The 23192-nt window shown below is 39.2% G+C and overlaps 3 protein-coding genes across 4 annotated transcripts in view; 2 read left to right on the top strand and 1 right to left on the bottom strand.

Moving 5' to 3' along the window:
• Positions 1 to 23192, top strand: part of eif2b3 (eukaryotic translation initiation factor 2B, subunit 3 gamma) — a 449880-nt gene that overhangs the window by 248942 nt on the left and 177746 nt on the right. The gene's annotated exons all lie outside the window — the stretch shown is intronic.
• On the top strand, positions 78 to 6982 carry LOC133990547 (uncharacterized protein KIAA0040). Of its 2 annotated transcripts, none has more exons than XM_062428890.1 (2): positions 78 to 258; positions 3457 to 6982. In XM_062428890.1, exon 2 carries the CDS (start codon positions 4112 to 4114, stop codon positions 4439 to 4441), a length of 330 nt encoding a protein of 109 aa, XP_062284874.1. In that variant the 5' UTR covers positions 78 to 258; positions 3457 to 4111; the 3' UTR covers positions 4442 to 6982. The 2 variants fall into 2 exon arrangements, with proteins under 2 accessions (XP_062284874.1, XP_062284875.1); XM_062428891.1 differs by having other exon boundaries at positions 78 to 293.
• tnn (tenascin N) overlaps positions 11853 to 23192 on the bottom strand; it is a 29672-nt gene continuing 18332 nt past the window's right edge. The window contains exons 10-20 of the mRNA XM_062429252.1: positions 22505 to 22768; positions 21764 to 22027; positions 21023 to 21286; positions 18504 to 18767; positions 15749 to 15879; positions 15050 to 15188; positions 14691 to 14842; positions 14489 to 14585; positions 14197 to 14361; positions 13446 to 13609; positions 11853 to 12002 (exon numbers count right to left, since the gene is read on the bottom strand). Of these exons, the coding sequence (XP_062285236.1) occupies positions 11853 to 12002; positions 13446 to 13609; positions 14197 to 14361; positions 14489 to 14585; positions 14691 to 14842; positions 15050 to 15188; positions 15749 to 15879; positions 18504 to 18767; positions 21023 to 21286; positions 21764 to 22027; positions 22505 to 22768 (2054 nt within the window). The remainder of the gene's footprint in view (positions 12003 to 13445; positions 13610 to 14196; positions 14362 to 14488; positions 14586 to 14690; positions 14843 to 15049; positions 15189 to 15748; positions 15880 to 18503; positions 18768 to 21022; positions 21287 to 21763; positions 22028 to 22504; positions 22769 to 23192) is intronic.

Genomic DNA, 23192 nt, shown 5'->3' with positions numbered 1-23192 from the left:
AGGGTGCAGTGACGTTGTGACCAAAACACACACACACACACTCACAGAGAGGGGAGGAGGAGGTGGAGTAGGAGGACGAGAAACAAGGGTAGAGAGGGAAAGAGGAACAGAAAGTGAAGACTTGTCAAGATGTCTGGGTGAGGGGGACCAGAACTGAGCAAAAGCCAGACGTCTAAAAAGAAACAACAGAAGTTTTAGCAGCTGAGTGGATCAGACAGGAGGGGAGACCTGACCTGCCATTTCACAAGCGCCTGCGGGGTAAGGTGCCGCTTTGAAAGAGATCTTGAGTGCCGGTAAACTTGAAATACTTTAAAACAGTTCTGAGTGGTGAGCGTTCATGTATGAAACTGTTGAGGTTTTTTGCTCTGTGAGCCTGGGAAAACAAAGGCAAAACTGTTTATACTGTGGCAAGCTCCTCTTAAAAAAATGTTGTTTTGGCAGAACTTACACCTGACAGGATGTTTGATAAGTTACAATGATAAACTGATAAGTTTCTTCCTGTATTTGAGTGCAATAGTGTGTCACTCTAACACGCTCTTAGTTATTTTCTATCTCATTTAGTGACAGAAAGTGCTTACTAATGATAGCTTCTCCTTCTGCTTCTGCTAAGAATGTCCTCCACTTTGCTCCTTTTGCTCAGTCGGTATCAAGTTGACACAAGTCTGAGCTGTAATATGCTTGTGCACTTGTGCGCTCAATGTGGAGAACTGTACTCCTCTAGACTTTTAGTTGCAGTGAAACACCTGTGCTTCCATAATAGATCATGTTTTAACCAAAAATACTAATGGTATGAAACTTAAATTAATTACGTTGCTTTAATAGTTTGTTGCTGGTTGAGTCTAGTCAAACTGTGTAATAATACAGACTGATAGGAGCTTTGCTCCGACTGTGTGCTCGGGGCAAGTCATTAAAGATTCCTGCCTTGCCTTCTGTCGCAACTTTGTCTTTTAGGTCGCACATGTTCCTTAAAAAAAGCAGCAAGGGCCAAACTGATTGCAATCATAATATTTTTCTCAGCCCCTTCCTGGCTTTGTGTGCTCCAGGAATGGCCTTTTCCTGTATATGAATGGCTCCAGGAGAGCACAATGTCATGAGAAAGTGAAGACGGTCAGAGTCTTGGAATGGTATCTCAGTGAAATCACATGAGCAAGGGAAATATTTAGAGCCTAATTTAAATGTACTTTTTTATGGTTAAAAAAAAAAAAGATATACAGTCTTTATAAAATGAGCTGTTGTTTTAAATTTTTTACCTGTATTAAATCACAAACTAACCTCAGCTCAGACATGTGCCATCAGCAGTTACAGTGTGAAAACCCTCAGTATCTTTCACAGAGCTGCAAATGGCCGAGAGAGAGAGAGACACTCAAGTGTTTACATCAAGAGAAGTTCAAACCATTCAATTGTGAAAAATCTAAGGGAGTGAAATTTCTGCAGTAATAAAATAACTATTTTGACACACCCTTGTTAGTAAGGACATTGAAAGATTATATACGATCAGTACATCATTGATATAAGATCTTTTTCTCATTTCCTGTGTTAGTTTTTTCTAACACTACACTAGTTCATCCATGTTTAGACACAACTTACAATGATCTCATAGTTCCTGGCCACAGACCGTAATTATCATAACACTCAGTGACTTATTCATTCCATTTAATGGCTTTACCTCTGATACATTCTTAGTCATCTCTTCTGAGCTGCTCCTGGCCTCTGTCTCTCTCTCTAACATGTATTGTTCAGTGGCTCTGGGTTGTTGTGTTGACATTGTTTTCAAAATATAAGGGAGTTGCTCACTCAGACCAGAGAGCACACAAAGGTGATGGAGCTCAGCCAGACTCATCACAACAGCATGTACCTACAGTCAAGAAAATAATCACGAATAATGTGGCGGTGACACAGTCGCTCCCAACAATGAGCTCAGTCGTCAGTGTGGCAGTGGATCCAAACCTTAAAATGAAAGGTTTTGTATTTGCGATACCCTAGTTAAATTGCATGTCCACTTGTTGTAACAATGAATTTATTTGAATTATTTTAGAAGTAATTCAAAACGTGAAGAAATACATACTTTTGTTTTGCCGAAATATGTTTTTTTCCTGCTTAACTTAATCATCTCTTTGTGGTGGTCATGACTGCTAGGCCGGAAACCACGGACACTTTGATGCAAGGCTTAGAAAAAGATCAGCTTGCACCTGAAATCTAATAACAGTGCACATTTCAGAGGCTCACAAAGCCTAGGAGTGCTTAGCCTAAAATGTGCAGCCACTTCTATGACCTCGCTTTTAATTTTAATTGAGGTCAGTTGTTAAAAATTATAACAACAAGCTAAATATACAAATAGAGTTTTTAATGTGTTGGTTTATTTTAGATCAGCGCTGGTTTTGCCGAAACTGCTCACTCTTGAGCTCTCACTCTGACGTTTCAAGTGATGCTCTGCTACTTAGCTGTAAGAGCTCAGTTTCCTGTTGAGTAAATGAACAGGAAGGAAGTTAGTGGGCTGTCTGTGGGTAAACCAATTTCACACATGAGACGCAACGCATGGCGACATCCACGCCAAATCTATTTGCTCTCCACTTGCAGGTGCATCTTCCTCTCTCTCTGTCTGCCTGAGAAGCAGCCAAATGTGAGATGAAAATCTTTTCTCCCTCCTGCATCTAGAATACAAAGGAGCCCTGTAGCCGTGAGCTACAGACACTCGTAGGGAAATACTTGAGTCAAATGGTGTTTGAATTCATTGAAAAACTATAGTTGTTTAACACTATTTAAATAAAGACATGCCTCAAGGCCTCAGACTTAATCAAACAGTCTAAATTCTTAGAAAAAAAGGAACAATATTGCTTTTATTTCTCAGACTGACTTATCTTTTTGAAACCCTTATACACCAGCTGAAAATCTCATGTTTTCTTCTCCATGAGAGCTGTTAAGGGGAGATTTCATCTGAGGGCAGAGGAAAAGGTTATAATGAGACATTTATGAAAACTAAGGCCAGATTCTGTCTATCTCCTCCATTGGGAACCGTTTGACGGCCATATCCTGCAGCAGGGTTCTCTCTAGCTTACCTCTCTCCCTCCTCTCATTTTTTTCTGCCACTCTGTCGCACTCTCAGCGGGACTCTTAGAAAGATTGGTTACCTCTATCTCTCCCTCAGACACTGTTCTCTCCATTTCTCCTTTTTCTCTCTTTTTGCCCCCTGTCTTCCTCAGAGGGACTCTTAGAGAGATCTGCCTTGCATCCTGAATGATTCCTCTGCAGTATTAATGAAGGGGAAAGCTGAAAATCAGAAGTTGACGTTGACAAGAATGGAGAGCAGTAGAGTAGAGACATTAAAGATGGAGACAGAACGATAGATTGTAGGCAGGGAAGGGAAAGAGAGAGAAAGATGAGCTTTCTGCTGGAAACCAAATTTCTGCCTATGCTCACTTTCTCTGTTTTCTTTCTTTATTTCTTTTTGCTTCACAGACACACAGAAGTTGAACCACCTCTCTACAACTGGATTAAACCAAACCGAAAGCCAAAGGGCAAGACGACAGGGAAGGACAAAGAACAAGAAAACGGAATAAACAAACTTTGCTGATTCACAGCTTTCATCAAGATCAGAATCATCACAACCCGTGCCATTTCAGAGAAAACCATCTTATAAACAGATTTTCTTTTGGTCTCTTGGATTTGTTGTCTGCTTCATGGGACACTTAAAGGAAGGAGACATACATGAAATCACCCTACATGCTTCCAGTGTTTCCCACTAACATAAACAACACAAGCCTGAGCACATAAACACACAAACTTCATACACTCATCAGATAGAAAGCTGTGTCTCGGGGCAACTATCTAAAATTCAATCATCAACAGCGGGAGACACGAGCACATGAAAGCACTGAAGCTGACCTGCGAGTAAAACTTCATATCTTACAACTTTAAAGAGGCAACCAGATAACATAAAAGATCTTTTAACTTAAATTAAAAGCAAATCTTAATTTTTTTTCGGTGTTTCCAGCAGCCTAATATGTGCATTTACTGTCCTATAAACTTCACAAACCTCTAAAGGATTAATTGAGACTTTACAACTGCCAGACAGACTCAATTAAAAGGAGTCACAGCCCCGTATCCTAAAGCCATGGATGGGAAAACAGACAGCATCCAGGATTTTTTCAACCAACTTTGGAGCTTTGCAACAGACAAACACAACCAGGGCGTCTACAACACAGTCTGCCTAGTGGTCCTCCTAACTCTTCCTTTGCTGGTCCTCCTTACCACTTTGGTGGTGTGCTGCCACTGCTGCTGCTGTCGCCATGCCAACAGCTGCTGTTGCTGCTGCTGCTGCTGCAGAGACACCATGGCAACCGAAACAAAGAAGAAAAATAATTCTGCCAATACGGAAGACTTGTGGATCTCAGTGAAGACGGGGCCGATGACACCCGACAGGGTCGCCCTGGCCATGGTGTAGGGACCTCTTAAAAAGGGACCTAAAAAATATTGCTGATCTTGGGGTCAGTGGATGCAGTGGAGCTAATGAAGTGTCTCAAAGGTGCAGAAGGCTTTGACTCAAAGCTCTGACTATCTTGGAAGCAAAGGAGGCTTAAGGAAATGTTCATACTAATGGGAAGAACTTCACATTGTATTGGGGACAGATTGTACAGTGTACAGATTCTTGTCATTTTGTATTCATGTAATATGTGGGGGTTGTATGGCAATGTTTACACCATTTTGTATGAACGTGTGTGGTACATAAAGGAAGAACTATGCTAGAAACAAGCCTATACATACCTGCAAACTGTGTGTGTATGTGTGTGCCTGTGGGAGTAGGTTAGAGAGTGTGTGTGTGTGTGTGTGTGTGTGTGTGTGTGTGTGTGTGTGTGTGTGTGTGTGTGTGAGAGAAGTACAGCATTATTGAGAGCACTTTGTTCTTAGAGCTTCCATGTGAAATTCATTGTGTCTGTATTTGGGAGAGAGAGCAATTTAAGCACTGCCCAGTGTTCAGATGGCTGTAATACTTTCTACTTTTCACATGCAGGCTGTAATCTAGACCAATGATTGACTCTCACTTTCTAAACTAAAAGCCTTCTAAACTGTTGAACAAACAGAAAACAATAATTCCATTCATTTTGATATCTTTCATGTTCTTGCGTTATTTGCTGTTGCAGTATTTCAAGGGAGCCTTAAAGGCACAATGTTTAATCCAAATGTAAACAAATCCATCAGCAAAACTTAAAACCTAACATACTTCTCAAAAGAATCCCTTAATACACTGACTGACCCTAGATACTGTAACTATCTATCTAAAAGCAATCATGTTTCCAGGTTTGTTTACATCAATAATGTTTGAATCCCAGTTGCATTTCGATTATATTCATTTGAGAAATAAACATAATAATGATTTATTGAATTTTTCAGCAAAATCCTCATTTGTGCATATTTTTAACTAATTTAACTCCTTTTTCAAATCAAGAGAAGAGAAACTGTGAAATAATCAAATGATTTAGGCTTCAAGTGGATTGTGCCGAAGGGCTAATTTATTTCATTTTTTAAGTGTATGACATCTCAAAGCCCAATAAGCAGAAGCATTTCAGCAGTATCGTCATCTTTATGCATTAGCTTACATTGGCACTAAGTTGATCTTCTTGCCCAAGTGCTGCTGGGAAAAAAGGCCCCACACATTTCATTACTGCTCAGACAGATACAGTCCCGTGCGGAAATTGGGATTTGTCTCTTCTGCTTCAAGTTTGAGAGAGAGAAACTGTACTTGTTGGGCTTAATTTGAAAGCTTGCCCTCCGAAATAAAGCCCCTGTAGAGATGCATGATCGCTAATCAGAGATACGAATCCAAGACTGAGAGGTATGCCAGGAAATAACATCATCGACATGTTCAGAGGTTGGCTGAACATGTCACTGTGGTATTGTGGTTTTGTTCTTGCACATGAGTTTTGAGAAGACATTAAGAAGGTGAATCTGACACTTCAATATGAGATGCAAAAGCAGGGAGTCACAGCTGGGGGTCCCATGCTGCAGTAATCAGAAAACCCAACTGATCACAGATTTTGAGCATTGACGGGTGAAAAAGATCAATTATGTGACCGTTGATATTTTGCTTTTAGGATGTGGGGAAAATGCGTTTAGCTTTCAGTATTTTGTCATTGGTGTAATTAATATAATTACAAGGAAAAATGTAAGCAGACAGGAAAATTATGGTCCTGCTAAAATGATCAACTACTCAGGCATACATGCATAGTGATATTTTTTTCAAATTTACCCCATTCCGCCCCCAGCTGTACTCGTACTCAGTTAGCAGGTGCACATGAGTTACTGATCCTCATTATCAGTTTTCATACTCTAGAGGATTGTTGGTGTTTTTACAACCCTGTGATATAAATGTATACTATTCTGAGGTGTTAACATGTAACACCATTCACGCTTTTCTCCTCAACACCTATTAGGCAGTATTAGTCATGTTGGACCTCACTATGTTTTGACTTTCCTCACTTCCCTCACACATCATTTTCTAGGGACTATATGTAAATCAGGAGGCAAGGGGAGGAAATATAAAATACATGTTTTACTTTTTCCCTTTGTGGTTTTGCTGTAATCAAATAGAGGTGGGTTTGGGGGAGGGGAGATTTGTCATCTGTTTGAACAGCAAACATGACATCCTGGAGAGTTTTCTATACGATAGCACCACTTTTTTGATCCCATCCAATTATGCATGACATTGTATATTTGCGATGTGTTTTTGTTGTTCCATAGTTGAAAAAAACGCTAAGGTGATTCTTTTTTTTTAATTATGTGCCTGGCTGGGCTTTATTGGTTGCTCTGTATGCATAATTTATCTTGACATGTAGAGATACAATGATAAAGGAGAGCACACTGTAGAAGATGACAGGGAGAGAAATAAAGTATTTTTCTAGCTTTGTGGAATCTCATCTTTCTATTTCTAATATAAATTGAAGTTAACAGGGCCTTTGAAATTTGGCATCAAATCATAATCTTTATATGTAAGCATATCACATATAGCACCTGCCTCTTAATTTAATGTGGCTGCCGAGAAATATGCCTACAAAATTCAGTATTTACTGTGTGCAGCAGTGTATGCATGCATCAAAGCTCCTGATCACTTTTTGCAGAGCATTAACACTCTCTGCTCTTGAGACCACAGGAACTGTGACTGACTGTGAAATGTTAGAAAAAACAAAAACAACCAACAAAGAGCTGCAATTGTTTTGCATTTATGTACAGCATGACATGTAGTTTGCATGGCTTCAAACAGCAATAATTGATGATAAACAGTGAATGCTGCAGTGAATGACAGAAAATGCTCGTAGATGGCAAAAAACAAGAATATGTGAATAGAAATCTAAATTCTATAAATAAAGTGATGGAGGAAGGTTACTTCCGGTTTAAACTATGTAAATAAACAAAACTGTAAGCTGCTGAAGCAAAGCAATTAACAGGCACTTCTGCCTCCAGTGATCTTCATGAACATGTAATTTTCATCATCGGTTTGATGGCCGTAGCAGAGGAACCTTTGATGCAAGTAATCAGTTTGGCTTGAGGAGCAGTTCATCTTTGACAATATTAAAGCTCAGACATGTACTTTGGGAAATTTGTTCCATGTCACGGATCCTGGTTTTTAACCTGCGTGAGATGCTCAGCAGTGTCAGAGTATTAGCATAACTTAAATCTCATCAAGTAAACAACATGTTTGTTTATTCCAGTCTTAAAGGCTGGAGGAAGTGACTTTTAGAACAGTCTTTCATAACATATCTTTTCACTGTGACAGGTAATCTGGAGGTGGATTCAACTACCTGTAAAATCGATCTTATCGTTATTGTGGTTTTAAGTAAGGTGTGATAAATTGTAAACAGTAATCAGTATGTTGATTTTTAAATACTTTAGTTTAGTGGTCTCAACCCGTTTTGAAGAGCTGATCTCTGTAATGATGTAATTCCCCAAACTGCACATTTGTGACTCCACCTGTACACGTAAATAGCATCATCCAGGTCGCATGTTGAATATAAACAGCTGTGACTGTTAATTTTTTATGTAGGAAATACAATTTAGAAGAACAGGCTACCTTTAGATCACTACTTTAATATTTGGTATTGCATATTACATCTAGCTAGAATGCAGTGTTTCATATTGGGAAATGGCTGCAAGTGAAAATCAAACAAAAGAAATACATGAATACATTCATGAAAACATCCATCCATACTTATATCGAAACACTCCCACGGTGTACCTACAATACCAGGAAAAACCTCCAGGGGTCTGCTCTAGCTATAATGTACCCCATAATGCAGGAACTTAGACCATAATCTTAAGTGATTTTGATACTTTTTGCTGTTTTACTGTGCAACAGTTGATAGGCTTTTTTGACTAAAGTTAACTGCAAATCTCTTCTATTTGGTGACCTGTCTCTGTACTGCACGTCCCTCTTTCCATGAACCATTCACATTCTACCCCTTAAAACAACCACTCCCTTGTTACAACCACCTTCTGTCATGGAAAAAATACATCACACTGAACCTCAGGCGTAAGTATCAACCCGGCTGACACAGGCAGTATGTATGCATGCTACTGTACTATATTTATACACACACACACCCAGGAGAGAGACTGAAAGAAAAAGAGAGAGAGGGGAAGAGAAAGGGCGAACTTCTCTTTTTCCCCTTTGTGTTTATTCTGGCACTAAAAGAACCCCTCGCCTTGCAGAGCAATAGCAGGAACCAATCTCCTTAGTAATTTGCAATCACTGTGGCTGAAAAGGCCTTTCCCATCAATGACTTTTGTGAGACTTCGTTTCAAGTTGAAATGAAGTGCTATGCTAGTCTGCAGCCTATTTGATTTTGATGAATAAACACAGAAATATTTTTCTTTTTGCTTCTTCCTTTTGGCCTTGGAATGCTGTTCCGGATGTGTTGTTTGAACAGATTAAATGTGATATATGTGTTTTTTGTGTTTAAAAAGAATTGTGTGCGGTTTATATCCAGCCAATATAGTTTTGGTTCCTTCTCTGTCAACCAGTGAGCCGTCTACAGATCATGAGATACAGAACTGAGAGATTGTTATGACATGATGAACAGTCATCAGTTCCTGTAACTCAGTCAGTGCAACTCAACTTAGTATGACTCAGGCTCACTGTGGGGACACTGCAGTCCTAGAAAACCAACAGCACTCATGTATTCATTAGTCTTACAATAGGCTTAACTCTAACAAGAAGTTAAAACAGGAACAGATTAAAGGTGACACTCAGGTTTCATAATAGATCAATAATGTTAACTCAAAATATTAAAAATACATATTCACAATAGAATCTCAGCAAACTATACACACTAATCAAGACTAGATTTAGGGATGACATTGTCAGTCAGTCAGTCAGTCCACCACTTTGGTCCAGACTGAAATATCTTAACACATTATAGCTGGATTGCTGTGGAATTTGATACAGACATTCATGATCCTTGAAAGGTGGAATCCCGCTGACGTTCCTGACATTTCACTCATCCAGTGAAATAGCCCCACATCTACAAGATAGATTGAAACATCATATTTACCAGACAGTCATGCTTTGAGAATGAATCCTAACGTTGGATCCCACACCAACATTGGACATATTTGGTTTTTACTGGTGAAATGTCTTGACAACTGATTGATGGATTGCCATGAAATTTGGTCAACACATTTATGCCCCACTCAGGATGAATGGTAAAAGCTGATGAGTGATTATCTGACCTTTAATCACCAGTTAAAATTTCACTTTGTCCAAATTAGCAAATGTTAGCATATTAACATGCCGAACTAAGATGGTGAAAATGGTACACATTAAACCTGGTATGTACATCAGCCTGTAAGCTAACCCTGAGCATGTTAGCATTTAAGCACTGTTGAACTTAAAGATGTCCTCCAGGCATGTTTGAAGACATTTGAAAATACTCAGAAGTTGAACTGCTGAACACAAGATGTCTCCTACTTCACTGAAAATTCCATTCTCAGTATCCACATCATACTTGTGTAAGTTGAATGTTGGACCAGGCTTGGTTTTCAAACTAGTTGTGATGTCCAAATCATGCTCATAGATCCATTTCTTAAAATTAGATATTCAATGTGTGCAGAGAAATCTTCCACTTTTAGCAAATGAATGTGAAAACAGACCTCTAATATCAACCTCTGCACAATGAAGCTCAGTCATCCAACTGAGTGACTTTTGAGTGGGGGGGACTTTATGTACAGTCTCAAACTGCTACTAGTATGGCTGCAGATATTGGTATTGTGGATACATAATGACACAGTTATATAGCACTACAGTTATAGTAAAAATATACAACATCCTTCCTGACATATCCATAGTGTCCCATCATCCAAACACTTGCTGTATGCAGAGTCTCAATGTTTTCATTCAAATTTGTAAAGCAAAAAGATAGAGCCTCATGCTCATTAATTATATTGTTCAGCCCTTGTAAAACTCAAGTAATCCTTAAATGGGTAAAATGACAATGTCCTCATTTCACTAAAAACTTTTTATTTATTAATTTTGTGAATGTGTTGCATGAATATGAATGAGCTATAATGCTGGTTTGACAACACAATTGATACAGAAGATATTCATTCTGATTCCTTTATGAACTTCTGACCTTGAAAAGACTGGTCAGGTATTGTCTGGAATAAAACCTTATGAGCCATGAAGGCTTACAAAGACGTTTTAGAGAATGCAATTTATGAGGGGCATGCACTACAAATCAACTCTGGCAGATTAGCAGAAAGGTTGATTGATGTCCTCTGTCCTTGTCACATAAACCAACAGAGTTTATGATAAAAGTGTAAAAAAAAATGTAATTAAGTAATAAAGTCAATGTCAAGGGAGTATTAATAAAATGTGTCACATTTCCAGATTGAAAACAAGTTTGGTCATTAAGTTCCTGAGGATAAAGTTACAAACTTTAACGACATTAATTCCTATTGACGTTTGATGTGGGCACATTACATTGATTGATATGTGTTGTCCCCATCATATGAGTATAAATCAGGAGCAATGTGTCCATCCCAGACAGTCATCCATTGTTGTTCTCTGGCTTGTCCCACACCAGCTACTGTAATGTGATGTGACAGTGTTGAGGCACAGCGGCAGTCTAATGTGACACAGCCAGCCGGCGTCATGATCAATAAACTCAGGGCACTAACTCGCTAATCGTCTGCACCTGATGCTTGAAAAAAACACACAAGCTGTTGGTACCACTTCTTTGTTTTACATGTATGTTATTATGACAATACTACTATACACAGGACAAGCCACTACTGTTTCCTCATACAACATGAAATAAACAAATATTATACAAATAACCAGGGCTGCTGCCCTAAGTTTAAAAAAAGTTTAAATTGAATGCAGTAATTGGAGAAGAAATTGAGTGTAGTTTACAATTTCCCTCAAATCAACTGTTTCCTGATTTAAACAGATTTCTACCAAAATCAGTTAAACATGAATTTTTGTTTTACTACAATTACATTATAACTGATGTACTAAACTCAACTTAATGTTCGACTTCAGTTCACTTCAAAACAACTCAAAGTCAGCTTCCTATTTCCCACAATTACACTAAATGTAGAAATTACTGATGAATCTCATTGTAGAAAAACAGCTTATAAATTACTATTGCTTTTATGCAATTCTCTCTTTGCCCGAAAAGTGTACATATTGTCCAAGACTTGAGACATTTAGGCATGTAGACAGGTGGAAATTCATGGGTGGTTATAGCTGATCCACACTGTACTCTTTCAACTGCACAAATATGAGGAGATAAGCCCAACTCTAACATGATGGCAGGTTGACATGGCAGAAGACGGCTGTGGTTTTAGTAGAATGTGCTCTTCTATTTCTTTTGGAGGATTGTGTTTCTGCTCTTCTCTCTAGCCATCAACGATCGCCTTTTCCGGCTAGACAAGGCTCCCACAGGTCGTATCTTCATCTCTGTGAAGTCGAGGGGTGTTAGGTGGCCCTTCCATGGTTCCCAGTTCACTCCCTGATGGAAGGACAACAGATTGAGTGAGAAAGAGATTGGAGCGAAGAAAGAAAAAGGGGAAAGAAAAATATGGATAGAAGGAATAGAAGGAGTGATGAAAGAGAGGGGGTGGGGGGAAATGAGAGAGACAGGGGGAGAGGAGGCAGGTGGCATGACGGACAAGCAGGATGACAAACACTAATAAATACCAGCCTCTGGCTTCATTTCATGTGAATACAAACTTGTTTTGACTGTTATTACATTTTGGTGACAAACATTGCAGCAGACATCTGCAGCAGCAATATTATGGATGAAATCTCAACAAGAGCAGAGAAATCCTCTGGCATTGCCTTCAGTATCAGTCTCCCTTAGACATAATAACTGTTGTTGTTACCCTATCAGCCTGGTAAAAAACACTTATGGTTTATAGCTGGTGTGAGAAATGTGCTTTCTTATCACAGCTGATGGATTCAGGCCATTTCTGCTTCACCTCAACAATCCAAAACAAAACTAGTTGAAGTGGGCTGGGGTGTATTTGTCTTTGATTGCTGACCAGGGAACAGCCTCCTGCTCACCATTTTTTATCTATGTTTTGCATATTTTTAAGTAGGATTAGAAGAATTCTAAATACCAGTTATTCATTTTTTGTGTTTTTGTGCATCATTTCAGCAGTTTCAAATAGTAACATGAGTTGCATTTTGTACTATTAACAGCATTTGGTAACTATTAATTCTATCAGAAGTTCACTGAAATAAACATAATGAAAAATGGAAAGAAAAAAACCCAGCAAAATTCTTCCACACTTTGTAACAAAACCATGTGCTGAAACAAATAACTGCTGAATTAATCTAGACTAACACTCAATGGAAACATTATTTGCCACACAGACAAGTATAATACCATTTTGGGATCCGCAACATGTTTGACAGCCCTGTCTCTTGGTGAAACTGATAACTTTGGTAAATATAAATCTGTCATCACATAATACTCACTGCCACCTATTAGTCTAAACGCTCACTACACCTGAGATCAGCGGTTACCTAAAAACTTTGTGATGTCATGTTTTACGAATAGAGTAACAGTATTTTTCATTCATTTTGAGCCTGTATGATGATCTGCATTTACATGATTTCATCATACTGATTTTCCATATTGTAATTTGCTTTTCTGTACACACAACACACTACTATATGTCTGTTTATCCTGGAGTGATTCATCCTGTGCTCCTTTTTCTTGTTCTAATTTTTGATTGAGTTTTCTACAGAGTTTTTTTTTAAAATGTGAATTGAGGGTGTTGTATGTCCTAAAGCAAATTTGTGATATTGGGATATATGAATCATATTGACTTGACATGACATGAAAATCTAGGAAAAAATATTTGTTCTTCTTTAAAATCACATTTTGCGGGCATAATGCTGTTAAACCCCAGTTTAGCAGTGCAGAGCTGCCTCCCTGGTCACTCACCATACTGTGCCTGGTGTCACCCCATTTTCCATTGAGGTTGGCAAGGTGACAGTTTTTGTACCACCAAGCACCACGGTGAGTCAGGGCACAGTTACCCAGGGCGATGTCGTTATCTGAGTCAACAGTTGTCCAGGGTCGCCCTTGGTGGTAGGTCATAGCATCACCTAGGGATCGTCAACAGTGATAACAATAATAATTAGCACTGCTGAAATGTTCAAAACTAAAGAAGTAAAGAAGTGGCTCAATGCAGTTCAGCTTTCCTCTACTCATGATATATTGACAGAGTTTGCTGCAATTTTGCTGAAATTTAATAAAATTCCAAAAATAGAGAGATACAGTAGCACAGTATATGTTGTCTCAGCACACTGTGGTACGTGTAGCCACAGCGTCCCACTTATTATGAGTCTGCATCTGTCTGGCTCAAAGCCTACTAAAACCCTGCCTTCCTCAGATACCACCTTCCCTATATAGCAACTGTCTATTACTGACTGAATATAAGATTCTGAAAGAAATATCCCACCTGCTATTTGTGTGTATTTGCTTTTGTCAGCAGCCCACGGTATGATGGGTGTGCCCACTGCTTGAAATCCTTATATTCTATGTTATTACCATTTTTACAGTCTCTTCTTCTCTGTAACTCCCTCTATTTAAGTGTCAGAGACAAAAATATAAGCCTTCAATGAAACACATGTTGTCTTCTCTGTCTTTTATATTGCTTGGTTTGAAGAAGATTTTAAGAGCAAAAGCCCACCTGCATTCCCACTGTATTTGCCGATTGTGAGTTTGAACTTCTGCTTGACCGGGGCGATCTGAAAGTTGTCGTACACAGCGTATGCTCTCTCTGATCCAACGCCCAAGTCAAACCTCACTTCATACTGGGTAGGAGTATTGGTGAGCTCATATATCTTATCCAAACCTGAAGGAACAGACAGCCAGGGAATGGGAAAAAGGGAAAAGAGACTCATTGTCTGTCATTCGATTACTCATTAAATTTGCATGTTTCAGTGTCTGCAGGAAACCCTTTAGAACATTGAAGTACTCACCAATCCAAAACTCGTCTGTCATGTTGCCAAAACCTGCAATGTACTGTCTCCAGCGTTTCATAAAGTCCAACCTGCCAGTGGTACGGCGCTGCAGCATCTGAAAGCAACAAGCATAAGATATTCACTGACAGCACATGTTTGTTATTGTTTTTCACTGATATGTCAGTAGCAACTTCTGTCTTCATTTATTAATGATTCATACCAGCCAGCCGCCTCCATCAGTGTCCATGTCGCAGTAGGCTTGTATTGGTTTGGAGCGGTTATTGTTGATATAGACAGTGTAAATACCACTCTTCGTATTGCCATTCTTCATGATCTGAACACAGTCCATGGGGAATGGGTAGAGAAGACCAACTAGGAAGGAGGATGTTAAGTGAACATTAGTAATGTTCATGTAACTCTCATGATGTAAAATCACATGTTAAACTGCAGCATAACATGATAGAACATCAACACAATGACAAAAAAGACAGTGACACATTGTGACAGGACGTAGAATCATGCATTTTATCTGTAGACTTGGAGATGATAGCAGTGACTGAATCTGCATACAGTACACACCTGTTCTGAAGATGGTCTCTACCACCTTGCTCCTCTTGTTTCCCTTGTAAGCAATAATGGTGACGATGTATCTCTTGCCCATCTCTAGACTAGATACAGCAAAACTGCTCTCACCAGCTCCGAGCTGCTTTTCAACAGTCTGACCACAAAACAAAAAAAATGAATCTTACTGACGCTGTACACAATAGTCTCATATAATACATATTTTAACTATACAATGTTCCTGGCATGATGAAATTACATTAAGAGGAGTGTTTAAAACATCTGTGAACTTATTACTTCTAGTACCTTAATTTCATTTTTGGCCACAAGAGGTCAGCATTCTATAGTGCTGAAATTTAACACGCACTTTTAGCCTCAGCCTCAGTCTGCTTCAAACAGTTAACACACACATTCAAATGGTGTTTTAAAACTTACGCAAGGCCAGAGCTCAAAATCCAGTGTTGTTTTCCTCTTTTGCTGCAGGATCTCAACTGTGGCTCTGCTCTTATCTGATGCCGACTAAAAGGTTTTATGCATCCTCCTACACTGTTTTCCACTTTGTTGGATAATAATCAATAATATACCCTGACACAAAGAGGTTTATTTCTGTATTTCAAAACTGTGAGACAAAAAGTTTAATACCTTATAGGAAAACCCATGACTCTGTCTGTGTGTGTGTGTAATTATGTGTGTGATTTCACCCTGTTGGCTCAGTACCTCCATGGGGCTATCCTCAGCTCTGTAGGTGAGGATGTACCCCTCAATGTCAGCCAGAGGAGGCATCCAGGTCAAAGAAGCAGACTCCAGTGTCACATCTGTGGCCTTCAGGTCCCGCGGGGCATCAATATCTGTGGGTTAGAGTGTACATCAATCATTAAAATTATGATAAAAAATATATATATATAAATATATTTTATAAAAAAATAATAAATAAATAAATAAATTTAAAAAAAAAAAAATATATATATATATATATATATATATATATATATATATATATATATATATATATATATATATATATATATATATATATATATATATATATATACATATATATTAAAAAAATTAAAATATATATGTTTGTTTTTTTTGTTTTTTTAAATCATAATTTTAATGTAGTTGGTATTATTTTTATGTTTTATTTGTGGTGCAGGTTTTGGAGTACAAAGCCCTTTCATACTCACATGTGAATTTAATGTTTGCAACATTAATGTATCTGACAATGAATCTTCTCTGCCTTCCTCTACCTGACGATGACCAGGGATGACTGACATACACATGCTGTTACAATTTGCCTCTACAGACAAACTGCCAGTTATCATCTCCTTTATTTAAATGCTTTGGAGGCTTGACACAAAATGGTGCTGAAATAATCTGTATGACACAAAGACGCCTGGCGTAACAGTGAGAGCCATTGCCTCTCATGGCCCTATAAATTGGAGTAAGTGTATATCACTACGAGGAGCCAAACCATCTCAAGCAATCTATTATTCAAATCAAGACTTGTACTTTTAGTGCTCTTCTGTTAAAAAAAAAGAAAGAAAAAAGGTATGGTTCAGGGTGAGACTGCCTTTACTTAGAAATTATCAAATTGTAACTTTTAAGATCAGCAAACATAAAGCGCTTTTGTGGTAATTAAATTGTAATTGGAGAAAATAATGTGAATAGTGAAAAACTTAGTGGTACCTTTGGTGCCATTAATGGAATGCAGCTCATGAAAAAAGTCTATGAAACGCACTGGTACTGGTTGGAGAGGCTTCAACTGACACATTAATGGTGCCTGTTACTACATCCTGTAAAGTCACAAATGTAATAACACATGCTTTTATATATCCCAGATGATTTCTTTTGACACAATGGCTTTCCTATTTGAATGCAGCACGGAGCTGGTCTGTATCCACCGATGGTTGCTAATGAGTTACGACGAGACAAGTTTATAATCCAGAACTCTGGCCTTTGCTGCCTAATTGAAAAAGATCCAGCTTTCACTTAGCGCTCCCAGGTGATTTTACAGATCATCTGGCTCACACAAAGATACCCCTGTTGGAACCCATTCACCATGTTCTGCTGCTGCTATTTTTACCCCACACTGAGTTTCGAGACATACCCATTGACCTGGTCTGGCCTGTGGGAAGCATTTCCTGCCAGAACAGGAGTGTTGGTGCTTCTTGGTAGATTTGAAGTTTAGACTAAACAAAGTTTGAATGGGTAAGAAATTTGTAGTTGAATGAATCGGAGGTCAGATGACATAAAAGATGATAGATACTGTTTTGTTTGGGTACAAAAATAAAAAGTGGCATAATTATTATTAAAAGAATAAATAAAGACATAAATCAACTGGTTTTTAGATGTCTATAAAATTTGGTAGACAGCTATGGTTTGTTTGACCCTTTTTGACAGTACTGGTTATTTTGAAAATTACACTGATCAAATACAAAGGCACACATTAGTGCACTTTTGCAAACAATCTCCACAAATGTAATCTGTAATGAGAGCTCTTGGACCAAAGTGAATCACCCAAATGCTTTCCCTGACCCCTGATACTTAACCTTTGACACCTGTGTCTATCATGTGTGTCAGAGGAAAGGACTTTGAAACTCAATTCAAGGCGTTGAGATACCTCATCACCTTCATAGGAATAAAATAAGTACTTGTCATCTTTGGAAATGTACTAACTTTCCTGTGCCTTCATATGAAAGTGCTCTGCGACAGTGACCTGCCTCTGCTCCTGTAGAACTATTCTTTCCACAAGTTAGAGCCACATGACTGACTGAAATTCTTACCAGCATTTCCAGGCTAAGGTTTTTGTATTTAACAGCAATATAAAAGCAACCTGATCAATACATCATTGACTCATTACTGAAAGGCAATTTTGTGTTTTGATGCCTCGTAGGACTGCTATTTCTAGAATGTGGCTGTATGAATTTGCATTGTTACATTTGTTTCGTATGTTATGCATAGAAACTGTTCTCTTACTAATGTACTGCCATGCTAAAACTTAAAAATTATGACTTCAGGATATCATCCAGTTTTGTTTTTATGTTTTTCACCATCTGGCAATATGATAATAATGTTTGCTGCATGAAAAAACTGATTTTTGCCCCATGAATACCTGCAATCCCACTAATTCTCGGTAGTTAACAGCTATTTATTGCCTGTAAAAGTTCACGTTCACCTGTGCCACCTGTGGGATGGGGACTTAACACACCCTGCAGTGATTTAGCGATTAGTGATTGACAGATTTTCACTGCTCTCTCATATAAATGTTTACTGGAAAGGTAAAGGATTGTATTTATCAGGACAGTTTTTCTGTATAAAAAATTAATTAACATATGTGCATCAATGTATCAATGAATCTAGAGAGCTGGACTGCCACAAAAAAGGCAAAAAAGTGATAGAGATAGCTATTTCAAGAGGAAAGGGGTCTTTAATATTACAAAAAGAAAATCCTGCCTGATAGTGTATTAACCTGTCTCAGCTTCTGTTGAAATCTTCCTGCTGGCTTTGATTCCCTTGATGGCCCAGACGAAGACAGTGTAGAGGACTCCAGGCCTCAGGCCAGTCAGACTGTAAGAGGTGCTGTCAGGCCCAACCGGGATTTCCCCACTAGAGCCATCAGAGGAGCTGTAGGTTATGATGTAGCCATCAATTTCTGCCTGCACCCGATCCCATGACACACTGAAGCTGGACTCTGTTTCATCTCGGGCTAAGAGGTTAGCAGGAGCATCCAGTTCTATAGGAAGATGTTAGTATAGGTGGTTATGATGCAAACTACAGTACAAGATGTATTATTTAATTTCTCACTGAAAGGGGAAATCAAACAATTTGGTGTGCATTTATACATTTACATAAGTAAATTACAGTGACTAAAAATCTTGCAACATAAACATTATGATATTCTATGTAAATTGTCTACTAAATCAATATCAAATATAGAAACTTTGCTCCTCTTTACAGTTAAGAAGCAATGTGTTGTGTGTAGGACGCAAGATCTCAGGTAGTTAAAGAGAGTATCACGCCCCAACAAGGGCCTTGAGCTTTCATCAAAACAGTAGCAAGAACTACTGTATGTCCCTTTTTTTCTAACAGTATATGATCACATGACTCAGTGATCTTTCATATTACTCCAAGAGATTCATGTGAGTATCCAGTTCAGCATATGGAGTCATGGTTAAAATAAAAGCTTCGAGAATTTTTCCATGAAATATGGACATGGGAGCGCATTCCTGGAACCCAGCCGGAGTCTGGGTGAACCTTGTAGCTCAGCCAGAAATGCCAGGATTTTGCGGCCATGTGGAACAGACAGAGCAGATTTCAGTGGTGTCAAACACACCAACAAAAAATGACTTTGAAGGTGCATTATCTCCACTCTGAGCTAATGTGTAGGGTTGAGAGACACTCAATAAATATTTTTGGGCTCAGCTCTGGACACAGGATTTGTTTTTGGATAAAAGTTATTATTTGGATGTCTATGTTGGTCAAAGGTCCAAAATGTGATCCCCCTTTAAGTCAAAAGCCAGGTCATTCAGATGTCAGTTCTGCAGTATTTGTTGCAAAGGTTGTTGCTAAGATTGTTCGATAGGTTGTCCACTCGCATATTTTGGTTCTGATTTTGGCTTGAACCTGTATGGATGTAATTAAGTTTATGCTTTGAGTTCAAGAAAAAGAAGTGAAATCCTACTACTATTACATGTTTACGTAGCCTTTGGAGCCTGCAGTCTCTTGGGGGGCAGCTTCTGGAAACTACCCAACCAGAACAGAGTGGGCTCCTCGGGAGGGGAGCCTTAAAGAGACAAGAGCTAAATGGGCTTGTTTCAGACAGAGGCTGAACTAAGGGGCCACATAAAGAGCCGGTATAAGATAAATTGAGTGGTTTGAGCTGTAAATGATACAGATATATTCCAGTAGAGACCCAGAATAAAGATATAGACCTGGAAACGTGCATGATACATCCCTTCTTGGTTTGCTGAAAATGCCTAGTATCTCCTTCCAGAGTAATTTCAACTGTCAACTCTGAACATTTTTCTCCTGTGTCCATGCACAGTTTACAAGCATAAAGTCCAAATTGATCCACATTGGAAGTAGCTGCCGGGAACTGCGGTTAGACAGTGAAAAGTGCTTGTGATTGTGGCAACCCAAGGACACACCAGGTGGACACCAGCATTGATGAATACTGTCAACCTGAGTAAAGAGTCCAACCAGACTTTTCATTGTCCTCTTCTGGCAAAAGGTGTCTTATTTAGATAAGGGGATAAGCTGCCCCAAGGATCCCAATAAACTGGGATTTTACACGTGTTAGCCTCAAGTTTGGGGGATCGTCCAGAAAAATGCATTATATCAGGTTATACTAATCAGGAGACACCTGAGCAGATATTCAATCCATCTTTCACCTGCTGCCACAAACTGTAGTGCAGCACTAAAGAGGATCAGGTTGTTGAATTATTAAAAAAAAAAGAAAAAAAGGCTGAAACGAGGTTCCCCCATGTGTTGGATGTCCTCATAGTTAGGAGTCTTGATTTGAGAGGAACTGTGTAGCAGCTGTTTCTCCCCAGTAGCAGCTAGAGGTGTTTTGGATATTTGGAAAGAACGACTCTGTGGGCCTTTTTATGCTCCAGGCATGACTGGCTGTGAGTAGACCGCAGGGTAGTCCCAGGACATGCTGGAGGGATTACACCTCTGAGCTGACATGGGACTGCTCAGGAAGAGCTGGAGTAAGTTATTGGGGGAAAGGATGTCTGGGCTGCTCTGCTTACCGTGACCTGAATACACAATTGGCAACTAGATGGATGAACTGATGGGTGGATACATTGGAAAAGTGCTTTAAACAAACAAGCCGATTCTGATTAGTCTACCATATGAGAAAAAACTCTTATTTTTCTTTAGAGGTCTATAAGGTCTTGTATTTCAAAACACCTGTAATTATGTGGTGCTAGAAGATTTGTTGTATTCAAAATGGATGTAATTGTCAGGTAATTTGGTATTTGAAACCTGTCTCCGCTTGTGTCGAGATCTTCCTGCTGGCTTTGCTTCCTTTTACAGCCCAGATGTAGACAGTGTAGAGGACTCCAGGCCTCAGGCCATTCAGACTGTAAGAGGTGCTGTCTGGTCCCAGAGGGATTTCCCCACTAAGGCCCTCAGAGGAGCTGTAGGTTAGGACGTAGCCATCAATTTCTGCCTGGACACGATCCCATAATACACTGAAGCTGGACTCTGTTTCATCTCGGGCTAAGAGGTTAGCAGGAGCATCCAGTTCTATAGGAAGATGTTAGTAGAAGATGTTAATGCACTACTGATGCAAACTACAATATATAGATGGGTGACAAAGTATGAGTGGATGAACATGAATGCAGGGCAGGACGGGTCAGTGAATGGTTTAATGAACATGGTTTAACATATACCATGGCCCTCACAGCACCATCACCAATTTGCAACCTAAATGAACAACTTTGGAGGATTGGGTTAGACAGTGTTCTCCATCAATATCATCAAAATACCGAATGAGGATACAGCTTTAGAAGGAATGGTGTTCATCCTTCCAGCAGCACTGAAGCTATTCTGGAGGATCCTGATGGCCCAACATATACTAAGGCACTTCATGTTGTTTATTTCTCTTTTAATTGGTCACCCATATGTATATCATATAATTTCCTAACAACAAATAGTGTGTTGTTAACAGGTCAGTCACAGGAAAATGAGATAATCAACTGCTTGGAGTGTTGGATTTAAGACCTGTCTCAGCTTGTGTCGAGATCTTCCTGCTGGCTTTGTTTCCCTTGACGGCCCAGATGTAGACAGTGTAGAGGACTCCAGGCCTCAGGCCATTCAGACTGTAAGAGGTGCTGTCTGGTCCCAGAGGGATTTCCCCGCTAAAGCCCTCAGAAGAGCTGTAGGTTAGGGCGTAGCCATCAATTTCTGCCTGGATACGATCCCATGATACACTGAAGCTGGACTCTGTTTCATCTCGGGCTAAGAGGTTAGCAGGAGCATCCAGTTCTATAGGAAGATGTTAGTAGAATATGTTAATGCACTACTGATGCAAACTACAATATACAGATGTTTGACAAAGTATGAGTGGATGAACATGAATGCAGGGCAGGAGGGGTCAGTGAATGGTTTAATGAACATGGTTTAACATATACCATGGCCCTCACAGCACCATCACCAATTTGCAACCTAAATGAACAACTTTGGAGGATTGGGTTAGACAGTGTTCTCCATCAATATCATCAAAATACCGAATGAGGATACAGCTTTAGAAGGAATGGTGTTCATCCTTCCAGCAGCACTGAAGCTATTCTGGAGGATCCTGATGGCCCAACATATACTAAGACACTTCATGTTGTTTATTTTTCTTTTAATTGGTCACCCATATGTATATCATTTAATTTCCTAACAACAAATAGTGTGTTGTTAACAGGTCAGTCACAGAAAAATGTGATAATCAATTGCTTCGAGTGTTGGATTTAAGACCTGTCTCAGCTTGTGTCGAGATCTTCCTGCTGGCTTTGTTTCCCTTGACGGCCCAGATGTAGACAGTGTAGAGGACTCCAGGCCTCAGGCCATTCAGACTGTAAGAGGTGCTGTCTGGTCCCAGAGGGATTTCCCCGCTAAAGCCCTCAGAGGAGCTGTAGGTTAGGACGTAGCCTTCAATTTCTGCCTGGATACGATCCCATGATACACTGAAGCTGGACTCTGTTTCATCTCGGGCTAAGAGGTTAGAAGGAGCATCCAGTTCTATAGGAAGATGTTAGTAGAAGATGTTAATGCACTACTGATGCAAACTACAATATGCAGATGGGTGACAAAGTATGAGTGGATGAACATGAATGCAGGGCAGGACGGGTCAGTGAATGGTTTAATGAACATGGTTTAACATATACCATGGCCCTCACAGCACCATCACCAATTTGCAACCTAAATGAAAACTTTGGAGGATTGGGTTAGACAGTGTTCTCCATCAATATCATCAAAATACCGAATGAGGAAACAGCTTTAGAAGGAATGGTGTTCATCCTTTCAGTAGACTCTAAGCCAAGCAGCACTGAAGCTGTTCTGGAGGATCCTAATGGCCCAACAATTTAATAAGACACTTTATGTTGTTTATTCTTATTTTAATGGGTCACCCATTTGTATATTATTTAATTTCCTTAAGTCAAAT

The sequence above is a fragment of the Scomber scombrus genome, chromosome 11 (genome assembly GCF_963691925.1).
Source record: "Scomber scombrus chromosome 11, fScoSco1.1, whole genome shotgun sequence".
Classification (NCBI taxonomy): domain Eukaryota; kingdom Metazoa; phylum Chordata; class Actinopteri; order Scombriformes; family Scombridae; genus Scomber; species Scomber scombrus.
The sequence above is the reverse complement of the archived record's forward strand: the minus strand, read 5'-3'. Positions and strand labels throughout refer to the sequence as shown.